The 22128-nt window shown below is 42.7% G+C and overlaps 1 protein-coding gene across 1 annotated transcript; it reads right to left on the reverse strand.

The window, feature by feature from the left end:
* Positions 1 to 322: 322 nt before the first annotated feature.
* On the reverse strand, positions 323 to 9418 carry creb1b (cAMP responsive element binding protein 1b). The gene is made up of 8 exons (XM_083921264.1): positions 9327 to 9418; positions 6695 to 6804; positions 6388 to 6534; positions 6194 to 6294; positions 5362 to 5513; positions 1923 to 2105; positions 1305 to 1458; positions 323 to 1135 (listed from the first exon to the last, which is right to left on the reverse strand). The coding sequence occupies exons 2-8, from the start codon at positions 6788 to 6790 to the stop codon at positions 991 to 993; spliced, it is 978 nt and encodes a 325-aa protein (XP_083777390.1). The 5' UTR covers positions 6791 to 6804; positions 9327 to 9418; the 3' UTR covers positions 323 to 990.
* Between the last annotated feature and the right edge of the window lie 12710 nt (positions 9419 to 22128).

Raw genomic sequence — 22128 nt, forward strand, 5'->3', positions numbered from 1 at the left:
GACAATGGCTGACGGTATATTTAGAACTGTAGTTTACTTTCCCTTTCACGGCGCTGTGTCGGATTGAACGTCTATAATGAAAAACAACAAGTGGACAAATGTTCAAATGAAATGATGCTGATGATTGGACAGGCGCAGACTGTTGTATTTCTGTTGCACAGAAAGATTTAAAGCCCAGCCAAGATGCACTCTGACAGTGCCGGATTCTGGATAGTACAACTTAGTCTAAGAGGGGAAGGGGGTTAATCCCGCACACTAAGGAGATAGATTGAAAGCAAAAGTTATTTTCACATATTTAGGTATTTATACCCAAATAGGCTATTTATCATGGTTTATTGGGAGAAACCAAGCATCTATATGTATAATCAGTCATTCAGCACCCCCAGAGCCAGAATGGTATAATCCATTGTTTCATAACCACATTTGGCGACAATTCGACTGCGAGATTGGCAGTTGAATCAGGCTCCTCCGAGCGAATCGTCGAATAGTCGACTATTCGGATCCGCCCTAAAGCAGAGGTGACAAAAGTTTGTACCTCAAATAAAAAATGAAGTCCAAAAATGTCTTTGACGTGATCGAGATAGGACAACATAAAGAGGCCAGAGGACTCTCTTGTCAAACATTTTTCATTAAAGTATCTCTACAATGACCATGATGAGTGCAGTGTTATGCTAACTTATATGGGCGCTAGCCAAATCTACAACAATAAGACCCAGACTCACAGATAAAGGTGTGTGAAGCAACACATCATCAGCAGCTGATTTGACAGTTTTAGTGATGTTGCACTGGATTGTTGCTGATGTTAAAGTGTACGGATACTGTAAAGATTGAGTGTATTTGAAATTCGTTGTATCGTCAGCCTTCTGCGGAGAAGATAGCAGAACTGGATTAGTGTGCAAACTGGAAGGCCAGGCAGGCAGTATCAAACAGTCAAAGTATTTGAAGAGAAATGAAATGCTACTTGGCCCAGCTCGGCGTTCAGGACGAGAACTATTCAGATTTATGGCAGTAAAGGTCTTTAAGGGCTTTCAGTTCTTCAATTAGTGTCTTGTTTTGGTTCTCCAGGACGGCCACTCGGTTCTCCAGACACTTAACATACTCCTTCTTCTTCCTGCGACATTCACGGGCGGCCTCTCTGTGGGAACGGTAAGACACAATTTGTCTCTCTTATTTATATTTTGGGGGATGTGGGAGAACTTTAACGTTGGCCTGTTATGATATGATAATGGGAAATTTCTGATGCAAGGGCAAAGCCAGTATTGGGACCAAACACACAAAGACACAGATTCTCCCTATTGTCATACCTGTTCTTCATGAGTCGGACTTCCCGTTTGCGAGTGACCTCCTCTGTAGCACCCCCAGTGGGGAGGGCAGGGGATGAGGCCATGACTACCCCCGGGGCGATAGTGCTGGCTGGGGCTGTTCGGATCTGATAGGCCTGGACGTCACCGGAGGCAGCTGAGAGGTGTGGTTGGCAGAAAGTGGATTTTAAATTTGATCTCATGATAAAACCACTTGTTCTTAGAGAATTAAATTAGCTTGTTCGCCTGATTTTAGAATAATTTAATGTTTTTGTCTTAGTTACCTTAGGAAGAAATTAATATTTTCTCCAAGGATACATTAAAAAAACTAGAACTACCATCTTGTGGTTGTACGCCTCTACCAACCAGTCAAGTTGCAGTTCACATCCAAACTGTCCAGACTTACATAATATATGTAAAGACTTTGAAGGAGGTTAATGAATTGATTAAGTATCATTTTTGGTAAAACGTGCATGGGACAGATGGACAGAGGGCCGGATGGATGGGCAGATAACCCCAAAACATAGTGAATAGACATAATAAACGTACTCAAATAGGTAAAAAAGTAATGGATATAGATGCTACTTTCAGCCCTTAGCCCGTAATACAGCCCACACTCACCTTGGACCACCACCTGGTTACTGGGAACCAGTATCTGCTGGCCGTCGCTGGTCTGTGCATACTGGAGGATGGTGGCTCCAGGCTGGGAGGCTGCTGCGTTGGTCATGGTCAGAGTCTGGATGCCCTGGACTCCATCTGTACCGTTATTAGCCAGCTGAATGGCTCCACCCTGTGTGATTGCAACTGTGTGTTTGGTGAGAAGGAACACATGAGAGAATTACTCAAATCAAAGAAAAAGTAAAATAACATAAAGCATAAAAGTAGCCAGAAATGCTCACTCAGATAATGTGAACAACGCGTTACTCCCATGAAGAAAATGTGTTCGATTACACAAAGAAAACAACAAAAAACAAACATTATCCATATTCATCCCCTTAAGTTTTTTTATTAGCTATATTGATCTAAGAACTAAGCAAGCTGACAGATTTTCACCCCGCACTTTGACACATTTTCCCCTTATAAAGTTGTTGCGGCAACAAGTTAGTGAACAGTTGACTATTTAGACATTACCACGGGTAGGTGTATATCTAATTAATGTGTCTCTACATGTTTGTTTTCACTGACTTGTGCACTGCGGCTAATATCGCATACACTGGAAATCAAATTAGAGAACAAATTATAAATACTTGATTAATTCTGAAATACTGATATTTTTTATTCTTTTGCCGAAGGAGGTTCACATAAACATTTGCATTCACCCTGCCATGTAGCTGTACAAGAGGCCCAACTCCTGCTGCAGAGAACATCCCCCAAACCATGACACTTCCTCCTCTAGATTTAACTGACTTCTTTACACACTTAAGGTTCAGTCTTTCCCCAATGCTTTGCAGAACATAAGGTTTCCCATCAGACGTAAATAAATTGAACATACTCTCATCACTGAAGTGCACTCTGGACCACTTCTCAGAATCAGAATTACTTTTATTTTCCAAATGCATCAACGGACACACAGGAATTTGACTTGGCATCCAGAGCTTAACACAAGATTAGACAGACGGTAAAATGTGCATAGCTCTAAAAGACATGATTAAAAACGAGACATGATATTTAAACAAGACCTCATAATTAACATTAACAAACATTAAAATAAGGTTATACTGAAATAGTCCAATTCAGACTGCTGTTTGAAGGGTGGGGAGCAGTCATTTGCTTAGAAGAGCAATAGCCTTGGGGATAAAGCTGTTTACATGACATGAAATCCTTGTCCTGACGGAACGGTACCGCCTAACCGAGGGGAGCAGCTCAAAGTTGTCATTGGCAGGATGAGACTAAGCAGCATTTTTACCTGCCCTCTTCCCGACCCTGGCCTCATGCAGGTCACTGATTGACAGCTGCCCCTGTCCTGTCAGCCTCTCTGCAGTGCGCACGATGCGTTGCAGCCTGCTCTTCGCATGGGCGGATGTTAAGGAAAACCACACAGAGATGGACGAGGTCAGAACAGTGTCCACAGTGGCTCTGTAAAACCAGGACCAAACAGAGCTGGAGACTTTCAGTTTCCGCAGCTGCCTCAGGAAAAACATTCCACTGTACGCCCTCTTGATGATGGAGGTGTTTTCCTCCCATTTAAGGTTGTTTGTTAATTTGGTGTCTAGGAATTTGAATGACTCCACAACCTTGACGACAGAGCTCCTCTGTCCACCCAACATGCTCCTCAGCAAAGGCAAGTCTAGCCTTTTTATTCTTTCTGCTGATGAGAGGTTCGGTCACTGCAGAGTGGGCTTTCAGTCCATATGGTCTTAAACACAAGACACTGTGTGCTGAGACAGATCCTTGCCCTGTTCAGCACCGAAATGGCGAGAAACTCCAGCTGCCGCGTTGAACCGATTCCCCATTGAGAGTCCTGTCCTCTCGTGGACTTGCTTTGTGTGGACGACCGGCCTTTTTAAACATACTTAAATGAATCTGTGTCACAGACTTGGAACGCCCAACCTCTCTTGCACTGTCTGAGAGGGTCAACCCTTTGGCCTTCATCTGGACAACCAGCTGTCTCAGGGTTTCAGTCTCCTTAAAGCAGCTCGCCATCTTGCAAAGTAACCAGGAGAGATGCCAGATAAATAGGGAGTGTCCAACAATTACGTTAATTGTCACAAGATGCCAGATTAACACCAATAACTGGGAGGGATCTGAAAGTGTTCTCTAATTTTTCTCACTGTTTTTTTTTGTTGAAGCGCCTTGGTTATTTAAAAAAAACCATGCTAGTACAGCAGTGGTATAGCCACAGCGGATACTAAAAAAAAACAGTATTTTAGAATATTTATAATTTAAATTTGTTCTCTAATTTTGATCTCCAGTGTACATGCATACACTTTTTAAGCCATAGTGCACTTGTTTCAAACTTTACTCAGTGTTTTAATGTGAAGAATGTTACTTTGCCTTGGTTTGTCTGTTTTTTGCTTTGTTTGTTGTCTGTCAGCAGGGTTATGAAAAACCATCTGGCCAAATTTTCATGAAACATGGGCCAAGGAATAATCCATTCACTGGGTAGATAGACAAAGTATATTTTTCTTTAGTGAGCAAGGGCATTAATGTGGTGTCAGAATAATCAGAAAAATTAGTTCCTGATCATATTTCATGGCTCACATGATCTTTTTCCTTTTCTCTTTGTTGTCACGCAAATAGTGGAAACAGCTAACAACGTGTTGTTAAATGGCCCTGAGCAATAATATACAATGCAACCTATATTTGTAGCGACCATGTTTCCACGCGGAAAATGGGAACTTGTGAGGAGCATGTGAATGCACCGCTGGCTTAGGAGAGACTTCTAATTTTAGTTAGACCTATCATAGATATAAATGAGTTCATTGTTGTGACGTTGCCGTTGCTCCTTTACAAACAATATTTTGTTATATTTGAGGGTTGAATATGTAGAATCTTTATTAAATGCTATATTTAAAAAAAAGAATACAACAAGGGGTACAAATTGAAAGTACTGCTTGTGCATAAAACATTTTTTATTATGTCTGAATTAATATTTAATTTCTTTTGACGGATTTGACAATGACTTTCTGTAACGTTGTTTACATTGACCGAGCCAATAGCAGCCGGCATTGGGGGTTGCGGGGTTGTCTGTTGTTCGGCTACAACAACATGGAATCATTTAAAGTTGAGACTGCTGGAATTATTTTTTGTTGTTGTAACTACGATTTTGAGACACTAGATGGTGGTGTTCGGCTTATTCTCCATATTCAACCTTTAATATAAAAAATTATAATCCTATCAGAATTAATTTTTTGAAATAATACATTTTTTCGAACGGTTAATAATTAACGATAAGAATGAATAGAATCTATAAAATAGTGATGAAGCCCTCCATAATTTTGGCACAAGCTGTAATGTTGCCAGGGTGTGATGGGTGGAGTTCAGCACCTCAACTACAGATGTTTGAATTACATCAACCTGCAGCCTCAGACACGCCTCCACTGAGCAAAGCATCACCTACTGTATTGGCCGCTGCTGGTCTGGTAGATGGGAGTCGGCATAGTGACGGTGGTGATTGAAGGTGTGACAGCAACAGAAGAATCGTCCTCCGCCCTTTCCTCCTCGATACGAGGGACAGCCGGGGCGTCGGATGACAGGTCGTTTAAGATTTTCCTGGTGGGTCAAACAACAATAGGAGCTACTGTGATGTCATGAGAGGCAAATTTTACACTTCATTTATGTTGAGCATTGCATCTGTTTTAGTCTCATTATCACCTTTTGATGATAATTTCTATGCCTAATACATGTACCCGCGTTGTATTGGGTTTTCACTGATACATTTTTTTGAAGAGCACATTGATTTAAACTAATTTTCATCTCCAGATTTTTTTTTCTTTCTGCAAGAATCTCAGTTTACAGTATCACAACAGTTTATATAGAAAAAGGCTACATTGAAATAGTTATAGAAAAATAAAGAACAGAATGGAGTACATGAAAAAGACCTGATCCTATAAGAAAGAAAAATGCAGAAAAGAAAGCGTCAGCCAGAGTTTTGTATTATTAATAATATTAAAGTATTCGCAGATGCAGGTGAAAGCCTTTCAAAAAAATACCAAGTTATATGGGTAAATGACACACACACACACACACACACACACACACACACACACACACACACACACACACACACACACACACACACACACACACACACACACACACACACACACACACACACACACACACACACACACACACACACACACACACACACACACACACACACACACACACACGCACACACACACACACACACACACACACGCACACACACACACACACACACACTCTACCTATATGAGGGGCGCCGTGACAGAATCTCTCTGCGCTTCTGAGAGTCGGTGACACTGTCTACTGACTCCTGTGAATCCTCACTTTCTGCTATGGTCGAGATCTGGAACAATCAAGAAAAACCTTTTGACTTAATGTTCTTTATATTGTGACATAAGTCTGTGTGTGTGTGTGTGTGTGTGTGTGTGTGTTTTACCTGTACCGCCTGGACCTGTGGGGACTGGATGACAGATGGCTGTGCAGCCTGGATCACACCATGGACCTGAACCGTCTGTCCGTTGGGAAGCTGTACCAGCGTTACTGTTGGACCTGTTGCTGAGACGTGGCCTGTCGCCATGGTTACCTGAAATTCAGAAGTGATGTGACCGTGTGTTTTTTGCCATCTGCACTTTAACATTAACTCTTTTATTTTATTTAAAATGTGTGTTTTTAAAAACATTTGGAAACCAGCTGAACATTCACATCACAGTGAGATACCTCATGGTGTTGACATCTTCTCTTACCTGTGCCAAGGTAGCGATCTGTGCCTGGGTGATGTGCTGGGTCTCTGTGTCACTCACAGCAGTCTCCACACCCTGCTGAATCTCCACTGTCTCCATCTTCACCGGCTGAGCTAAGGATGAAGATTTGAAGAGAAGACTTGGTTAAAACTGAACTCAAACTAGATGGTTTGTGTGCGGCAAACCATAAAAACACAATGGAAATACACCCTAAGATAACAAAATGGCACTGCACAATCCAAAAGCACACTTACAAACAGAAAACAAACTACAAATTCAGAAGAAGTGTATATGTGAAACACAATTTCTGAGTAAACGGGTTCCCTAAGAATGTAATTCTTCCTAATAAGGTCCAAGAACATTCTCGGTAAATCTATATATGTTGTTCTCTATAATTTAAAATTATAATTTTTTTTTATATATAGTACAGATCTTCTGCTGTAACTATGCAATGTTCTGCTGATAAAACTACCCCGACCAGCAGTTAAAATGCTTTTACTACACAGGAATGCTTGGTCTAGACAGCACCACATGGCTCCTTGCAGACTTTATTCCCAGTAATATGGACTAAATTATATTTGATTACCTTTAATTAGATGGTGCGTCATAATCATGGGGAAAAAAAGTGTTTTTCGGGGCAGCATGAGTGTAAACTGTCAGAAAAATTACATTAACTCTTGTACTTTTCAACATGCTGCTGCCAGAGATGGTGCTTTCTCTGTTTGGGTTAATCACATTTTAGGTCTCACCATCCTCAGGGTTATTTCAGCCCAGGGCTGACTGTCTTCAGGTCCTCCTGAATAAGGCTAATTCATCTTTAATTACATAGGAATGTTAGCCTGACCAGAAGATTCCTGCAATCTAAACATGTTGGGACTTGCCCTCAAAAATGTGTTATTCTACTTCTACTGTAGGGAAGAAAAAGAAAGTTGATGTGAAAGTGTGTCCTCTGCTGCGCTGCACCACAGTTACATTCAGTATGAAGATATGGGCACTGAAATGAAATATGTGTGGACGGCCAAGTCTGTGCACTTTATGATAACATCTTCATCAGGACATGTATGTGGTGGAGCACTTGTCAGATATGACAGGAAACAGATCCTTAAAACAATGCCATGCTGTTCCTTGTTGACTGATCATATTTATTGTGGTCACACTCTTAAATTCAGAATAAATAGTTCTATTTCTGCATAAAAAACACTTCCAAGTGTATTGCATCATAAATTACACTATAAACAAGTTATTTATGTTATCGTATTTTAAGTTTTATTGGTCAATAGTAGGTTAACACAGAGTCAATGGTACAATGAAATGTGCTGGACAAGAGAACGAGTCAACTCAGCAATAGATAGAACAGGTGACAATAAGTGGAGCGGTAAGATGAGGAAACATAACATAGATGTAGTACTAGATACATGTATGGACATGAGGGTTGAGTGTAAAAGTAAGTTACAGTTTTCTTACAGCATCTTTATGTAAATAAAAAGATTGTGAAAACAGTAGGTGAGCAGATACATGATGTGGAATATGTTTATGAGTTCAGAAGCCTGATGGCAAGAACTATTCTGGAGTCTGGTCTTTGTATATTAGGTTATGTGTGTGTGTGTGTGTGTGTGTGTGTGTGTGTGTGTGTGTGTGTGTGTGTACGCTTGTTTTAAATGTGTCGAGTCTATTCTTTTTGATACTTTTAATGTTAAATTAATTCTGCACTTTAAGGGATTGTGCTGTAAATGTCGTTTTACTGTTACAATGACAATAAAGACAATTCACTTCAACTTAACAAATCCACATTCTTGTTACTGTAAAGGAGCGTTTGGGCCGCAGAGAGCCGGCTGCGGGCGGAGCAGCGAGTGCTGGTGTGGGGAAGTGTGCTGCTGCTCAGTGATCTCACACTGTGCGTGGCTTCTCTCCGCTGCATGATTGGCTTTACACATTTCTCCCTCTGCTTTTCAAAAAATCACTCGTGTGACAGCAGAGCCACATGGCCGGGCAACGCCCCCCTTTAACGCGCACACAGCAGCGGTCACATCCCGGGAGATAAAGACACTAATCAAAAACTTTATAAAGCACAGGACGCGTGTTAAATCTCCAGGCCTCAGTTTGCATGTTTTCAACTGTGCAGCCCACGCGACGGCCTGCATATGGCCGATTTCCATCAAGGCAGTCATGATTATAATGGGAAATAGGAACAATGTAATTATGACATATGGTGAACGGGTGCACAATTAGAAATACTGCACATGAGACATCAAATTAAATCCGGCAAGCAGCGGGAATAAATGAACATATCGCAGCTGCTGCGTTCAATGCGCCGTTTACAGCGCGATTTTGTGCGCCAAAAAAGAATCTGTCCTTTATAGCATCATTTGAAACTTGAGTGTATTAACAAGGCTAAACTCCCATCCTAGTGTCTGATGTGTTAACGCATAAAATGCCCCTCCTGGTTCACTATCAAAGCCGCACATTCGCTCCGGTTTCCCCCCACAAAACAGCCGCAGCCTCCCCTCCCTCCATCCTGCTCCAAACGCACCGCGGCGCCATGATCTCTTTGTTTCCTTCGGGCCGAACCCGACCAGACCGACACTTTCTTACGGCCCAGTCTCTCTCTGAGACCCGGACAGCGCTCCGTCCTTACCGATACAGACTCCCTTTCGTCACTCCCGGGCCTCCGGAGCTCCACTTTTATTCTGGCCGACACGTAAGAGCCCGCGTCAGGCTACACCTCCGCCGCGTCACCGGGAACAACAACACGGAGATTGGAGAAGGACGAGAGAGCAGATGGCGACACTCGCCGGAAATGGCCGACGTGGGGGACGGAGAATGGCGGAAAATGCCGAGGAAAAACGACTCTTGACGAAGCCCTCCTCCCTCATTAAGCGTTTGGCAAAATGTCAGCATTTTACAATAAGCCAGTTTAATATTATGTAACGGGAACAACACTAATCTGTTAGACACACTCAAAAGCCTATTGTTTACTAGAACTTAAAGGGTCCTTTGGTTCACATAAATCACAGGAAACAGATGTTTTTCTTTCTTTTCTTTTCTTTTCTTTTTTTTTCTTCCAAGACCCACATTAGCTTCTGTCTGCCTGGAGCTGTAGTTACTCTCCCTGGAGTCTCCAATAAAATACAATGAAATAATACAAAATAAAAGATAGATAGCTCAAAGTCAATTTCAAATCATCAAAATCATTACAAATATGTGTAAACTATTGTGTTCTACATTATTTTTAGTCGAATGTGGCCATGAAAATTGTTTCTGTTTGAGTAGGCTTACTAGATATACACACTATAGAACATTTAGTTTAATCATACTTGAGTACAATTTCGAGGTAGCTTCTTTTAGGCTACTTGACTTTAATTTTTTTGAACACTTCAGTTAGGCCGACTAGTTACTTTGTAGATTTTTTAAAACATAAATCAACTCATCTCATCTCATCTCATTTCATCTTCAACCGCTTATCCGGGTTCGGGTCGTGGGGGCAGCAGCTCCAGCAGGGGACCCCAAACTTCCCTTTCCCGGGCCACATTAACCAGCTCTAACCGGGGGATCCTAAGGCGTTCCCAGGCCAGTGTGGAGATATAATCTCTCCACCTAGTCCTGGGTCTTCCCCGAGGCCTCCTCCCAGCTGGACGTGCCTGGAACACCTGCGCCCAGGGGGCATCCTTACTAGATGCCCGAACCACCTCAACTGGCTCCTTTCAGCGCAAAGGAGCAGCGGCTCTACTCCGAGTTCCCCACGGATGGCTGAACTTCTCACCCTCTCTCTAAGGGAGACTCCAGCCACCCTCCTGAGAAAACCCATTGTACCCGCGACATAAATCAACTAATAAACTAATATGAATGAGCCTGTACTTTTAGTTTCAGTCAGCCTATGTACAGTATATGTTGATGCTATACTTTTGTTTGACTTATTTTGAATGCAGCATTTTTAGGCTGCTTTTACTTAAATAAAACACATGAATACTGCTTTTATCTTTGTTCAATCAAACCATGGCCTTGTTTCTGGGTAGACAAGTTACTGTTTCATTTGTTTATGTGATTATTTTATATGCAGCACAAACACAATTCATTTAATCTCCTCTGTACGGGGATCATTTTCAGAGTTCCAGAGGCAGATGACTCACATCCTTGTTGCGTTATCTGCCTCTGTCCTTGCTCACATTGGGTGACATGCAGGATCTTTGAGAGTTTGCCCGGCAGTTTAAAACCTGTTAACTTCAACTTTCATTTTTTCTTTTATTTACTGAAGGGAAATCCGTTTTGCTGTGCAACATACAGCAAACATGGAAATACATGATTCAGGGTAACAGGGACTCAGCATCAATAGGCCTACTTTAACGAACGATTGTCGGTACAGCAATACAAAAACACAATGACTCACTCTGTCTTCCCCTACATGGCCAGGATTACATTATAATCAGAACACATCAAACAGAATCATCATCAGCAGCAACAACATAATCTGATATCAACATGACCATCGTCCTACGAGTGGGCGTGAATGTTCCACCGCTGCGCCACCATGTCACCATCTGGCTTGTGCAGCCTTCACCATTCAGTCCGGCCTGAAAGACTCTCCTTTATAGTTTGGCCTGCAGTTTTATTTCTCTCTTTCGTTCCTCTCACACATGCTCATTCATTATCAGGACCTGTCAGTCATGTCATCAGCTGTTCTCATCAGCTGGTCACAAGCTTATCTCAACAATCCAATAGCACGGAAACACACCTACATTGTTAGCCTATCATCCTGCTGCTGCCTCTGTTTGATTCTCTTTAGTACATTCATGCTGCTGTTATGCACATGGCACGCTCACAGCTGCTATGCTACTTAAATTTGTTCTCCCCTCTGATGCTTTCAGCTGTCATTTGAGTGCAAATCGTCACAAATGGCAAAGCACCCCTCCACCTCCTCATCATAGCCCATCATCGCAGATTCATCAGTTCATCAGTTTCAGAATCATCAGCGACCACCAGTATCTGGACTCCATGGGGGGATTTATCTTGCTGCTGCTGCTCAGGGCAGATGGCCCGTGATTGCAAATCTCCCTGTTGAGTCTGAGCGCCAAATACTTTCTAAGACTTATCATCTGTTATAATAAACATTTTTTACATCTCTCCCCTGATTGAAATGTTATTAGCAGCACCTGTGCTTCCCGTGGCATGACAAGCCAAGATGTCTGCTGTAAAATAAAGTGCCTATTTCGGTGAAGGCGTTCTCACTGTAACCACCAGATGGAAGCATAAGACCATTTTAATGCACACAGCAGCAGGCATTTGCAGGTAGCCTACTCAGTGTACAAAAAATACGGCTCTTGTGCCTCAAAGATGAAGACATGTCTGCCCGCTTGCTTTTCAATACGGTCTCTGTTTTAAACACATTATTGTAAAAACACACACACACACACACACACACACACACACACACACACACACACACACACACACACACACACACACACACACACACACACACACACAAAAACACTCCAGGCTGCCTGCAAGGGAGTCCACCAACAACAGTGAAAGTCACTGAGCACAATAATTGCGGTATGAATCATAAACATCAATAATAGCCTGATTTTATGCATTATCCTCGATGATGAAGATACAGAAACATAGACATGTATTGCAATAATAGAATATTGTCAGTATTCTTAGAGACTCCCTCAAAATTTCGCAAACAGAGGAGCTCATGTCTTATTGAGAGGAACCACGCTCCCCTGCAGTTTGCTTCCTGCAGGTACTGTCAAGAATACATAACTCACCTAACAAACAAAGATTCTCTTAAAAGTTACGAGATAAACATTCACTAAAACAGGCACATTTATAGAACCTAAACAAAATATACTGGCAGCGATGTGCAGATTTTCTTCCATGCGTCATTGTGATAAGGAGGTTTATTTGACCAAATGCTACATATGTAAAGGTTTGGGCTAAAAGTTTGAACATCAACATGCTGCAGGATGTAATACCTAATTAAACCTTGGTACAAGATTCTCCCCCACACAACTGAGGATGACAGCTATTACATTTATACGAATAAGAGCATTGCTATGTCTTTAAAAATACATGCATAATAGACTCTGACCACGTTCACAGTAAGACACCCTCTCTATTAAAATGTGACAAATCACTGTGATGAAAAGTAGAAATCAGAACAAAACCAGAGACCATCTTCCGGTGGGATCACATCGATCGCAATGCCAAATTGGGCCGGGGTCAATGGCCCCTACTCACAGCCACCACAGCCATCTTTGACCTTGGCCTTCAACTTTTATCTCAGATACGCACCTGTGTAGTTTCTCGACTGCATCTTGCTCGTCTATAGGGCCAGGGCCGTAAAGTGGGGAGGCCCCTTCCCTACTTCCGAAGTTTTTGCTCATGCCCGATTTCAAACTTGGCCTTCATTTTGATCTATCACACATGTAAAGTTATGTGAATGTATCTTGCCTGGGTACAGTGTTCTGAGGTGCTATCGAAAAAATGTAACAAAATCTGTTCACAGACATAAACACCTGGCAAAATACTCTAAACCTCCTCTGTGTTAGTTCCCCCTACAGTAGGTGTCTCCAGGACCACATTTTGTCATGTTGACACACACAAACACCAAGGTGAAAACAATACCAGAGTGGCTGTCGTGGCTGGTACTGGTAAGTTACTGCAAATGGAAGGATATCTCCAATGAGCTACGGCACTGACACTGGTAAATCAGTCAATTCAGGAAGTCTTGAGTCTTCGCTTCCTCTCAAATCTCAGAATGGAAAGCATCACATGTAATCTGACGGGACACTGGACAGAGCGACAGCCTCTTTCTAACCTCCCCAGGTGGCGGCGCCGTAGAGCTGCGTAATCTCCCCGACCATGTGCTCCTCAGTCTGCCCCCCCCTCCTCCTCCCCAGTGACAGAGAAGAGAGCTGCTGGTGTGTCATCGCACAGATATGTGGAGTTTATCAAGGCAATTCCTTTTATAATCCTCCTGACGCTCGTTGCCGGTGTTTTATCTGTTTAATAGCATTTTACGGCTACACGCCGTAAAAAACACCCTTTTTATTGTGACACCAAACACATTGTTTGGGGAATTGACCCTGCCTGGGTAATGAACAGCAGTGAATTTGCTGCCAGTTATAAAAAAAAGAAAAGGAAAAAAAAACAACAGGAGGGGAAGCGTGTGGAGGGGGCTGAAGGAGGGGAGACAATTTTGACCCAAAGAGGAGAGGAGGAATATTTTACAGGAAGGGGGAGGAAGCACGTCCCATTAGGGGTTTTAACATGGCTGGTTTTTGGTCGCCTTCTCGCCTTGCAGGGCTACTGTCCATTAGTCAACATTCAACAAAAAAACAACAGCACCACATGTTAAATGCCACTGCTCGAGTGCCATTTTGTAATTTGCAATATATATATTTAAATTAATAACAAATGTAGGACTATTCGAGTAATACAAACCTGAGGAGACAACATACATACTGTATATATACTATACAAAATAAACAAAAGGAGAAACATGTCAGACAGCACTCTCCACCACTATCAGCAAAACACCAAATACGGGAATATCTCTTGGAAGGTGTTCATCCATCCAGAGACTTGAAGAACAAGGAGCACTGAAGCTGTTATGGTGGCCTGTGGTGGACAAACACCTCCAGCCCTTTTCCACTGCAGGAGCTTCACAACCTGACATGTAACCACCGTCACAACTCCTGCTTGTTACCTCTGTTCTCTGGACTAGTTCCTGGAATTGAATTTGGCCGTTGCTCAGAAGATACCAAATGTAAGTGGGGCTTTCAGAGGTCAGGGGCAAAGGACAGTCCAGAATGCTTGTTGGAAAAATGACGACAAGTCCTCCGAATTAAACAACAAAATACTATGCAACACCCTTCAGAAGCACACACCCTTAGAAATTGCGGTTGCAAAACTAAAACCCCTTTTCTGATCCGACACTGGTTTGTTCTCGGTTTAGGCACAAGACTACTTTTTCATGGTCAGTGGACATTGTGGTTGCACTAATAACCATTTTGTTAAGGTTGGGGAACAATTGTGGACAAGATTCAAAGTGGGAAACACAAAGTGGTCTCCCATGTGAAAGTGCAACATTTCATCGATTCATCCATCTTATCACCTCCATCTCCAGACTTTGTGGCTCTAAAAGAAATAAGCGATTTACATTCAGCTGTCAAGCTAATTTTGAGCAAACTTTTTAAAAAGTCGCAAGAAATAAATGTGAATTAGGCACGTTTCCATCAACTGGTTTGAAGTGAATAAAGCAACAGTGAAGTTTTGTCAAAAGTTGGTGCTTCTGGCTCCACATTTATGTTTGTGTAATCTGACAGTAGACAAAGAAGAAGAAGAAGTAAAGGTTACTTACCGGAAACAAAACAAGTCACTTTGGCCATCTTACCCATCTACGAGAGAGAAATAGAGAGAGATCTTCAGAAGTTTGGTTCAGTTGGGCAAGTTTGAATTGTTCTGTTTCATGAGGGCTAGTAATGCTCATGTTTAATGCTGCCTGCAGACATAGACCTGTTATGGGAATATTGGGGAAGTTAAATGTTAACTACGTCAGTTTCCACATCCTATTTAGGGCATCGCCTCTTTTTACGACAAAGCCATGAACAATTTTGTAAATTTGCCGATTTCCAAACAGCCTTCGTTGTTTATGTTGATGTTGGTTAGCTGCTGAGCTACACTCAATACACACCAACATTTGATTTTGTCATTTTAGGTGTTTATATTTAAACATCTGCAAAATCATCACGAACAACAGCTCAATAAGAGACAGTGAACGACGGTGACAATTAAGATGGTGAAGTCATGGATTTTTGAGTGCAGGAGAACATTTCAAAGAGGGAGAGAGAAGTATGTTCTCCATGTCGAAATAAAACCGATTCTACATGCACACAGACACAGACAGACAGAGAGAGAGAGAGAGAATCAATAGAGGCATTTGGTCTATTATCATAAACACACAGTATGTGTGTGTGTGTGTGTGTGTGTGTGTGTGTGTGTGTGTGTGTGTGTGTGTGTGTGTGTGTGTGTGGGGGAAGAATGGTGTTTTTATCTCCAGATGGTTGACTGAGACTTGGCTGGTTGGTACAGAGAGTCAGAGAGAGAAAAGCAGGCAGAAGGCGTCTTTTCTACTTGAGCTCGACTAAGTGTGTGTGTGTGTGTGTGTGTGTGTGTGTGTGTGTGTGTGCGTGTGTTTGTGCCATATCTGCCAACCTGCTTGCGAAAGTGTGCATGTGTGTACATGTGTGTGTATGTATGTGTGTGTGATTGACCTTGAGCAAGGAGGCTCAGTTGGATGAGAGAGGGATGAGAAGCCCACCCCCTCCTCACCTCCTTCACCCCTCCTCCCCCGCTGTGCCCCCCCCCCCCCCCCCCGGGTAAAGAACGACTGGCTCCTCCTGTCCTCTCTCTTTTCTTCTTCTTTCTTCTCCTATCCATTTCTTTTCTCCTCTCCTTTCATATGCACATTCCCAATTTTTTGGTCTTCTTTGTTCACCCCTCTCTTTTTCTCATGTTTCTTGTCCTCCTTCCTCTCCCCTTTCACTTCCTCTCCTCCTTTCTCTCATTTCTTCTGCTGCACCCCTTGATTCCTTTTCTCTTTTCATGCTTTCTTATTTCTCCTCTCCTCTGCTCTCCTCTCCTCTCCTCTCCTCTCCTCTCCTCTCCTCTCCTCTCCTCTCCTCTCCTCTCCTCCCTTTTGAATAGCCGTGGACTCCTCCAACAATTCCTTTCAGGTGCTCTGCATAAAAGAGGAGAAAGAAACACAGACACGTCTAAAGAAAAGGAGAGCAGGGAATCAAATGCCAAACTAAAAGCTCTTTGAAAAGCTTCGGAGACTGCAGGATGTCCAGGGGGTAATTTAAAAAACCTGCCTCGGGAAACGGTCAAAGAATAAAATGTGACAGTCTGTCTGCGATATGCTTCATATTCACAAAGGGTCTGAAAAGAGCGCTTTGATTCCCTCACAGCACTTGTATCAGCATGTTTCAGTGTGTTACACACTGTTTTCTTTCACGTGACTCGGTTTTTGTTCTGTTGTCCTGTCAAATAATGCCGTGGATGTGGATTCTCACAGCGTGTTTGTTCGCTGCTTCTCATTTTCCGCTCAGACACTTAACTCACCTTAGTTTGAATCTCTATCTGTCCGTCTTTCTCCTCTTTCACTCCCATGAGTCTCATCCTCCTACCCCAAAAAATCACACGTTTAAAGGAACGCAAGTTAACATTTGGGTATTTTTACAGAATAAAGCAGATACATGGAAAACACTCAGCTAGTCAAAGTCAGTGATTTATAACATGATCCTGTGAAAACGATCTAAAACAAAAACCACCATAGCTAGAGCAGTCATTCTTTTTGCAGCAGGAAGCAAAGGTGTCTGTGTTTTGGGTCATCGTGCTGAACGCTCGTGATGACATCAAGAACAGGTTACAGTGGTTCAGAAACGTTGAGATTCAATGCATCTGTCTTTTGCAGAGACGTACAATGGCAGAGTTCCTTTTTTTCTGTTAACTGGGCTTGTCTGAGGAGCAACATGTGGACACTCTTTTCATTCAGCATTGTTTGCTGACTCTTGAAATGCAACCGCCTTACAGTCCCTTTATGAAAACAAATTTGAAGTCACCAGTTAGCTTGTCAAACAGTGAGGCTGCGGAGGCACAGTGAATAAACAGACTGTAGTTCAGAATTAGACTGTGACAAATTACACTATGTGGGTGGCATTTGAATGACAGTAAGCTGAATTAATGACATGTTAGTTCTTATTTGTTAGAACTTGATTTTTTATAAAAGCACAGTCCAAAGACGCTCCTTGGCGTTTATCTCAGACACACCCTTACCGAGGGTGAGAAGTTCAGCCATCCGTGAGGAACTCGGAGTAGAGCCGCTGCTCCTTAGCGTTGAAAGGAGCCAGTTGAGGTGGTTCGGGCATCTAGTAAGGATGCCCCCTGGGCGCCTCCCTAGGGAGGTGTTCCAGGCACGTCCAGCTGGGAGGAGGCCTCGGGGAAGACCCAGGACTAGGTGGAGAGATTATATCTCCACACTGGCCTGGGAACGCCTCGGGATCCCCCAGTTAGAGCTGGTTAATGTGGCCCGGGAAAGGGAAGTTTGGGGTCCCCTGCTAAAGCTGCTGCCCCCGCGACCCGAACCCGGATAAGCGGATGAAGATGAGATGAGATGAGACACCCTTACCGATATATGCAGATATGGAAAATAATTTGCCCTCATAGCTAACATTATATACCAAATTGTATAAAGATATACGTTGGTGACAATTTCTATGTCTTACAGACTCAAAAATGGAACAGACTGAAAACCAAGTAATTTCCCTGGAAAATGAGATAAAACACAATCAAAACATTATTAAATATAATAACTGTGACCCTAAATAAGTCGAGAGTGGTTCCCTTCACGAGCAGTGACAAAACTAGAACTCAGCAATATACCGAACACACCGCTCATAATCATATATGACATGCTGTACATCTTTTCAAAATGTTGTCACCTTGAAGGGTACCACACCATGAAATTTGGGTCTTTGGCCCATAGATCACCCCCTCTCCCGCTCTCCCAAAGGATACTTTTCTATCTGCTTTCCTGAACTGAGTCATGGGTTCAAACGGTGTCAGCCTGTCAGAGGCTTTACTGTTTACACTCCTCTATCTGCACAGCACACATACACACACATCCACTCAGCTCGTACCAGCATATGTTTCACTCGTCAGCGTCAGATCTGCCGTATGATTTGTGTGCGTCGAGAGGAGCGGCGGTGCAACTCGACGAGGTTCAAATACTCTCGTTTTGTCGGCTTCATCTATCTTCTCCTCGTTTCCACGGTGACCTTTAAAAGGGTGGAGGAGGAGGGACGAGAAGAAGCAAAAGAGGAGCACTTTATCAATGGAGTGTATCTTATCATTCGACTCTATGTCTTAATAAGTGTGAGTGTTCGCTAACTACACTGTCATGAACAGTATAAGCTGTTATATCACATTCATGGTATCAACGGCTCATCCTTTATAATATCACATCTTTAACTGAACTTTTGAATGAATGAAAAAGTATTCCCATGTGACCCCTCACTAAACCCCCTTAGTTACTGTTGCTATGCCTGACAAGCTTTTACACCCCTGCATGTTGATATGGTGTTTCAACAATATCAGTGAGAGATATTACAAAGGAAATAACACCAAATTTCTGGATAATAGTTGTGAAATATCATAGAGAGGTAGACAGGAAAGGAATACAAAATGCATTTGAGAGATACGTTCACAACAAAACGTTAATTTGTTGGCGGATGTGGCGTTAAAATCACGGCCCAATCCGGCTGTTAAGACGTGACGTAACGCCCTTTCAAAATATGATTTCCAGGTTCAAGCCGGTCCAAGCCTTGTATTTCTACAACACCACAGTGCTGTGCTCGGCCGTTGTTTGAACAGATCTAAGTTTTTAAAAAACAACGTAATTGTCATTTTACCTCTTTCTTATGGATGAAAAAGGCGTCTAACTGACAAAAGAGGTGATCGGAATTGTTCACATGCTCGGGCGTTGTTGTCTGTTTTGTTTCAACGGAGAGTTCGGACCCGGAAATCGCATTTTGAAAGGGTGTTACATCAGACTGAACAGCCGGATACAGTCTATGGTCCTAATGTAAGCGTCAGATATCCGACGTCTTGACAATTCATGCGAAGGAACAATGTTCTTGTACAGCAGGGTAAGTCAATTTATTGTTTTATCTTAAGCTAATGTTATCGGAAATTTCGTGTGAGTTACACCTACACACCTTGCTCTGAAAGCTCGACAGGCCTCTTGTGCCTAGTTGCGGTTTCTAATGTAAGATTGGACAGTGGCTGTTCTAAGAAGGGGCTTCACGAAGGGTCAATTTAAAAATCACAATAACATTTGATACAACGGTGCCCTTGAGGCAAAAGAAGGCAAAAATAGGGAAAAAGTCACGTAACCAATTTAATGTTAACTGTTACTGGTCATGAAGCATGATAACAACCTGCTAAAAAGGCAGGCACAACCCATTAAACTGCACAAAAATCTAGTAAAAGTGACACTACATTGGTTTCCCACATCTTACAACCCCTGTGAGTTTATATGCGTACTGACAAGGAACTTTATTGCTGCTTTGCATCCACAGAGAAGAAACAGGCATCTCATTTTCCTTTCTGTGCATCCTAGTTTCTACATTTAATGTCTGAGCAGAGCAGCTCCTCATTTCCCCTGAGCGGAGACTGAGTGCATGCAGAGGAGGAGTGGGAGGCGGGAGGAGGCGAGAGGAGGCGAGAGGAGGCGAGCGGCAGAGAGGCCTAAGCAGGGCTATTTTTATGAGGCACATAATAAAGATATGGAGATGAAGCATCTATAGGCTACCTGTGGACCTTCTTTCTGCTCCCAGTCTGGCCCGACAACCTCTTCTGTTGTTTCTGCTCTCCGGCTCCCGTTGAGGATATAGAGACCATGCTGAGATGAATGAGAGTAATAACCCTACTGTCAGGAGAGAGAGAGGGAACAGTGGGGAGGGTCATGATGGTGTAAACACAGGAGCGAAAGCTTGCAGGTCTGCGCTTCTATTTTTACTACGGCACAGTGGGGGCGGGAGGCGGGGGAGGAGAAAATGGGATGGAGGGAGGGGAGAGGAAGTGAAAATGTGAGTTCTGCATTATTCATGGGCCCAGTAGAGGAGCATGGACGGCGGCTGGGACACCTTTTACAGCCTGCACACACACGTTTGTACTTATATATCTATGAGGAGGCTCATTGACATAATGCATTCCCTATCCGGTAATCTTAAAGTGAAATTCCATTTATTTTACATATTAAAGATCCATTAATCATACAAACAATAAATCAAATGTGTAAGGGGTCACTCGCAGTGACAAACCCACAGCGAGTTATCACCAGCTCTGCAACTCTACTAAGCTTTTTGGCCTCTAACAGTTCAATGATTTGGTTTAACGGGACAGTTACTGTAGGGTTCGGCCTCACTGCACTCATTAACCAGCAGTTCCCAGCAGCAGCAGGCACCTCTTTTCAGTAAACAAGCTCTGATAAATGCACTGTACACCACCTGTCCAGGACCAAATGGCTTACAAAGTTGAGCAAAGTAAAATATTTCTCTCGGGCGTTAAATTGAGGCCCAGTCCACGAGGGTATTTTTTCCCATTCTTTGTTGAAAAAGAATTGTATGGAACGAGAACTTAAAAAAAAAAAGCCAAATGCCAAAACACATTGAAGCGCTGCAAAAAGCACACCTAACCAACACCATGTTGGACAATCATGCAAAGAAGAAGAAGAAGATGGTGGCCAATCAAAAACCTGAAATAGCTATTACCAGAAGGCTATGTGGCTGTGATGACACATCGATCACTCTGTAGCACATTCAGACAAGTCCTCCTCAACACAGTGGAAGAGTAACTGTACATTTATGTGTGAAAAGCCCCGTTTGCAAGGTTTGAACCAGCGATGTTTCATTTGTGATGCCTTCACCCTGGGAGGTGTTTTCCAAAAGATCTGTTTTCAGTGACCTTAAACCCAGTTTGCATGTGGATAAAAGGCCAAAACACACACAGAAAAAAATGAGTTTTAAAAACTACTTGGTTATGTGTGTACTTGGCCTTGATGTTGAAGTACTCACAAAACTCAATTTTTAATTTTGGTAGTTTCAAACTTACAAATAGAAGAAGAAGAATAACTTTATTAATCCCGCAACGGGGAAATTCGATTTTTTCACTCTATTATTATTCATCATGTTACACACACACACACAGGCCCGAAATACACACGCATGCACAGACAGGACCTATATACATGCAATTAATGGAGAGATGTCAGAGCGAGGGGGCTGCCGGTGACCAGCGCCCCGAGCAGTTGGGGGTTCGGTGCCTTGCTCAACAGTACCTCGACAGTGCCCAGGAGATGAACTGGCACCTCTCCAGCCTCTAGTCCACGCTCCATATATTGCCCACACAGGGACTCAAACCGACAACCCTCCAGTTCCCAGCCAAGTCACCTATGGACTGAGCTACTGCCGCCCCAAGAATAGTTTTCTTGTTTACTTTTATGTAAAAGTAAAATAACGCATGGGTGTGTGATATTGTTTTAAAGCTGTTTTCCTCTTCTGGTCTGTTTCCATTTATGTGTACAACATACTGTACACTATATATGTGCACGTGTGTGTGTCTGTGCCTCATTTATATTTAAATATTTTTAACCATAAACTGTTTCTCTTGGGTCATATATGCCTCTCATATTTCACAGCAAGTTTATGGATTTATTCATATCAATAGCTCTGATACTGTGATATCCCTGTGTGTCTTTGCAGCACTGTCCCGTGCTGTGTGTGTTTGTTCATTGATGCCATATTATTTACATGGATGAGTGACCTTCACAGGGTCGTGTCACGCTCGGTAAAACCCTCTGTGCTGTAACT

This window comes from Echiichthys vipera (genome assembly GCF_963691815.1).
Source record: "Echiichthys vipera genome assembly, chromosome: 10".
Taxonomy (NCBI): Eukaryota; Metazoa; Chordata; class Actinopteri; order Perciformes; family Trachinidae; genus Echiichthys; species Echiichthys vipera.

Coding starts and splice junctions, on each gene's coding strand:
- creb1b (XM_083921264.1), bottom strand. CDS start 6,790: ATGGAGACAGTGGAGATTCAGCAGGGTGTGGAGACTGCTGTGAGTGAC. Junction 6,295..6,387: donor CACAGGTCCAGGCGGTACAG/GTAAAACACACA, acceptor TGATTGTTCCAG/ATCTCGACCATAGCAGAAAG. Junction 1,459..1,922: donor TAACCAGGTGGTGGTCCAAG/GTGAGTGTGGGC, acceptor CACACCTCTCAG/CTGCCTCCGGTGACGTCCAG.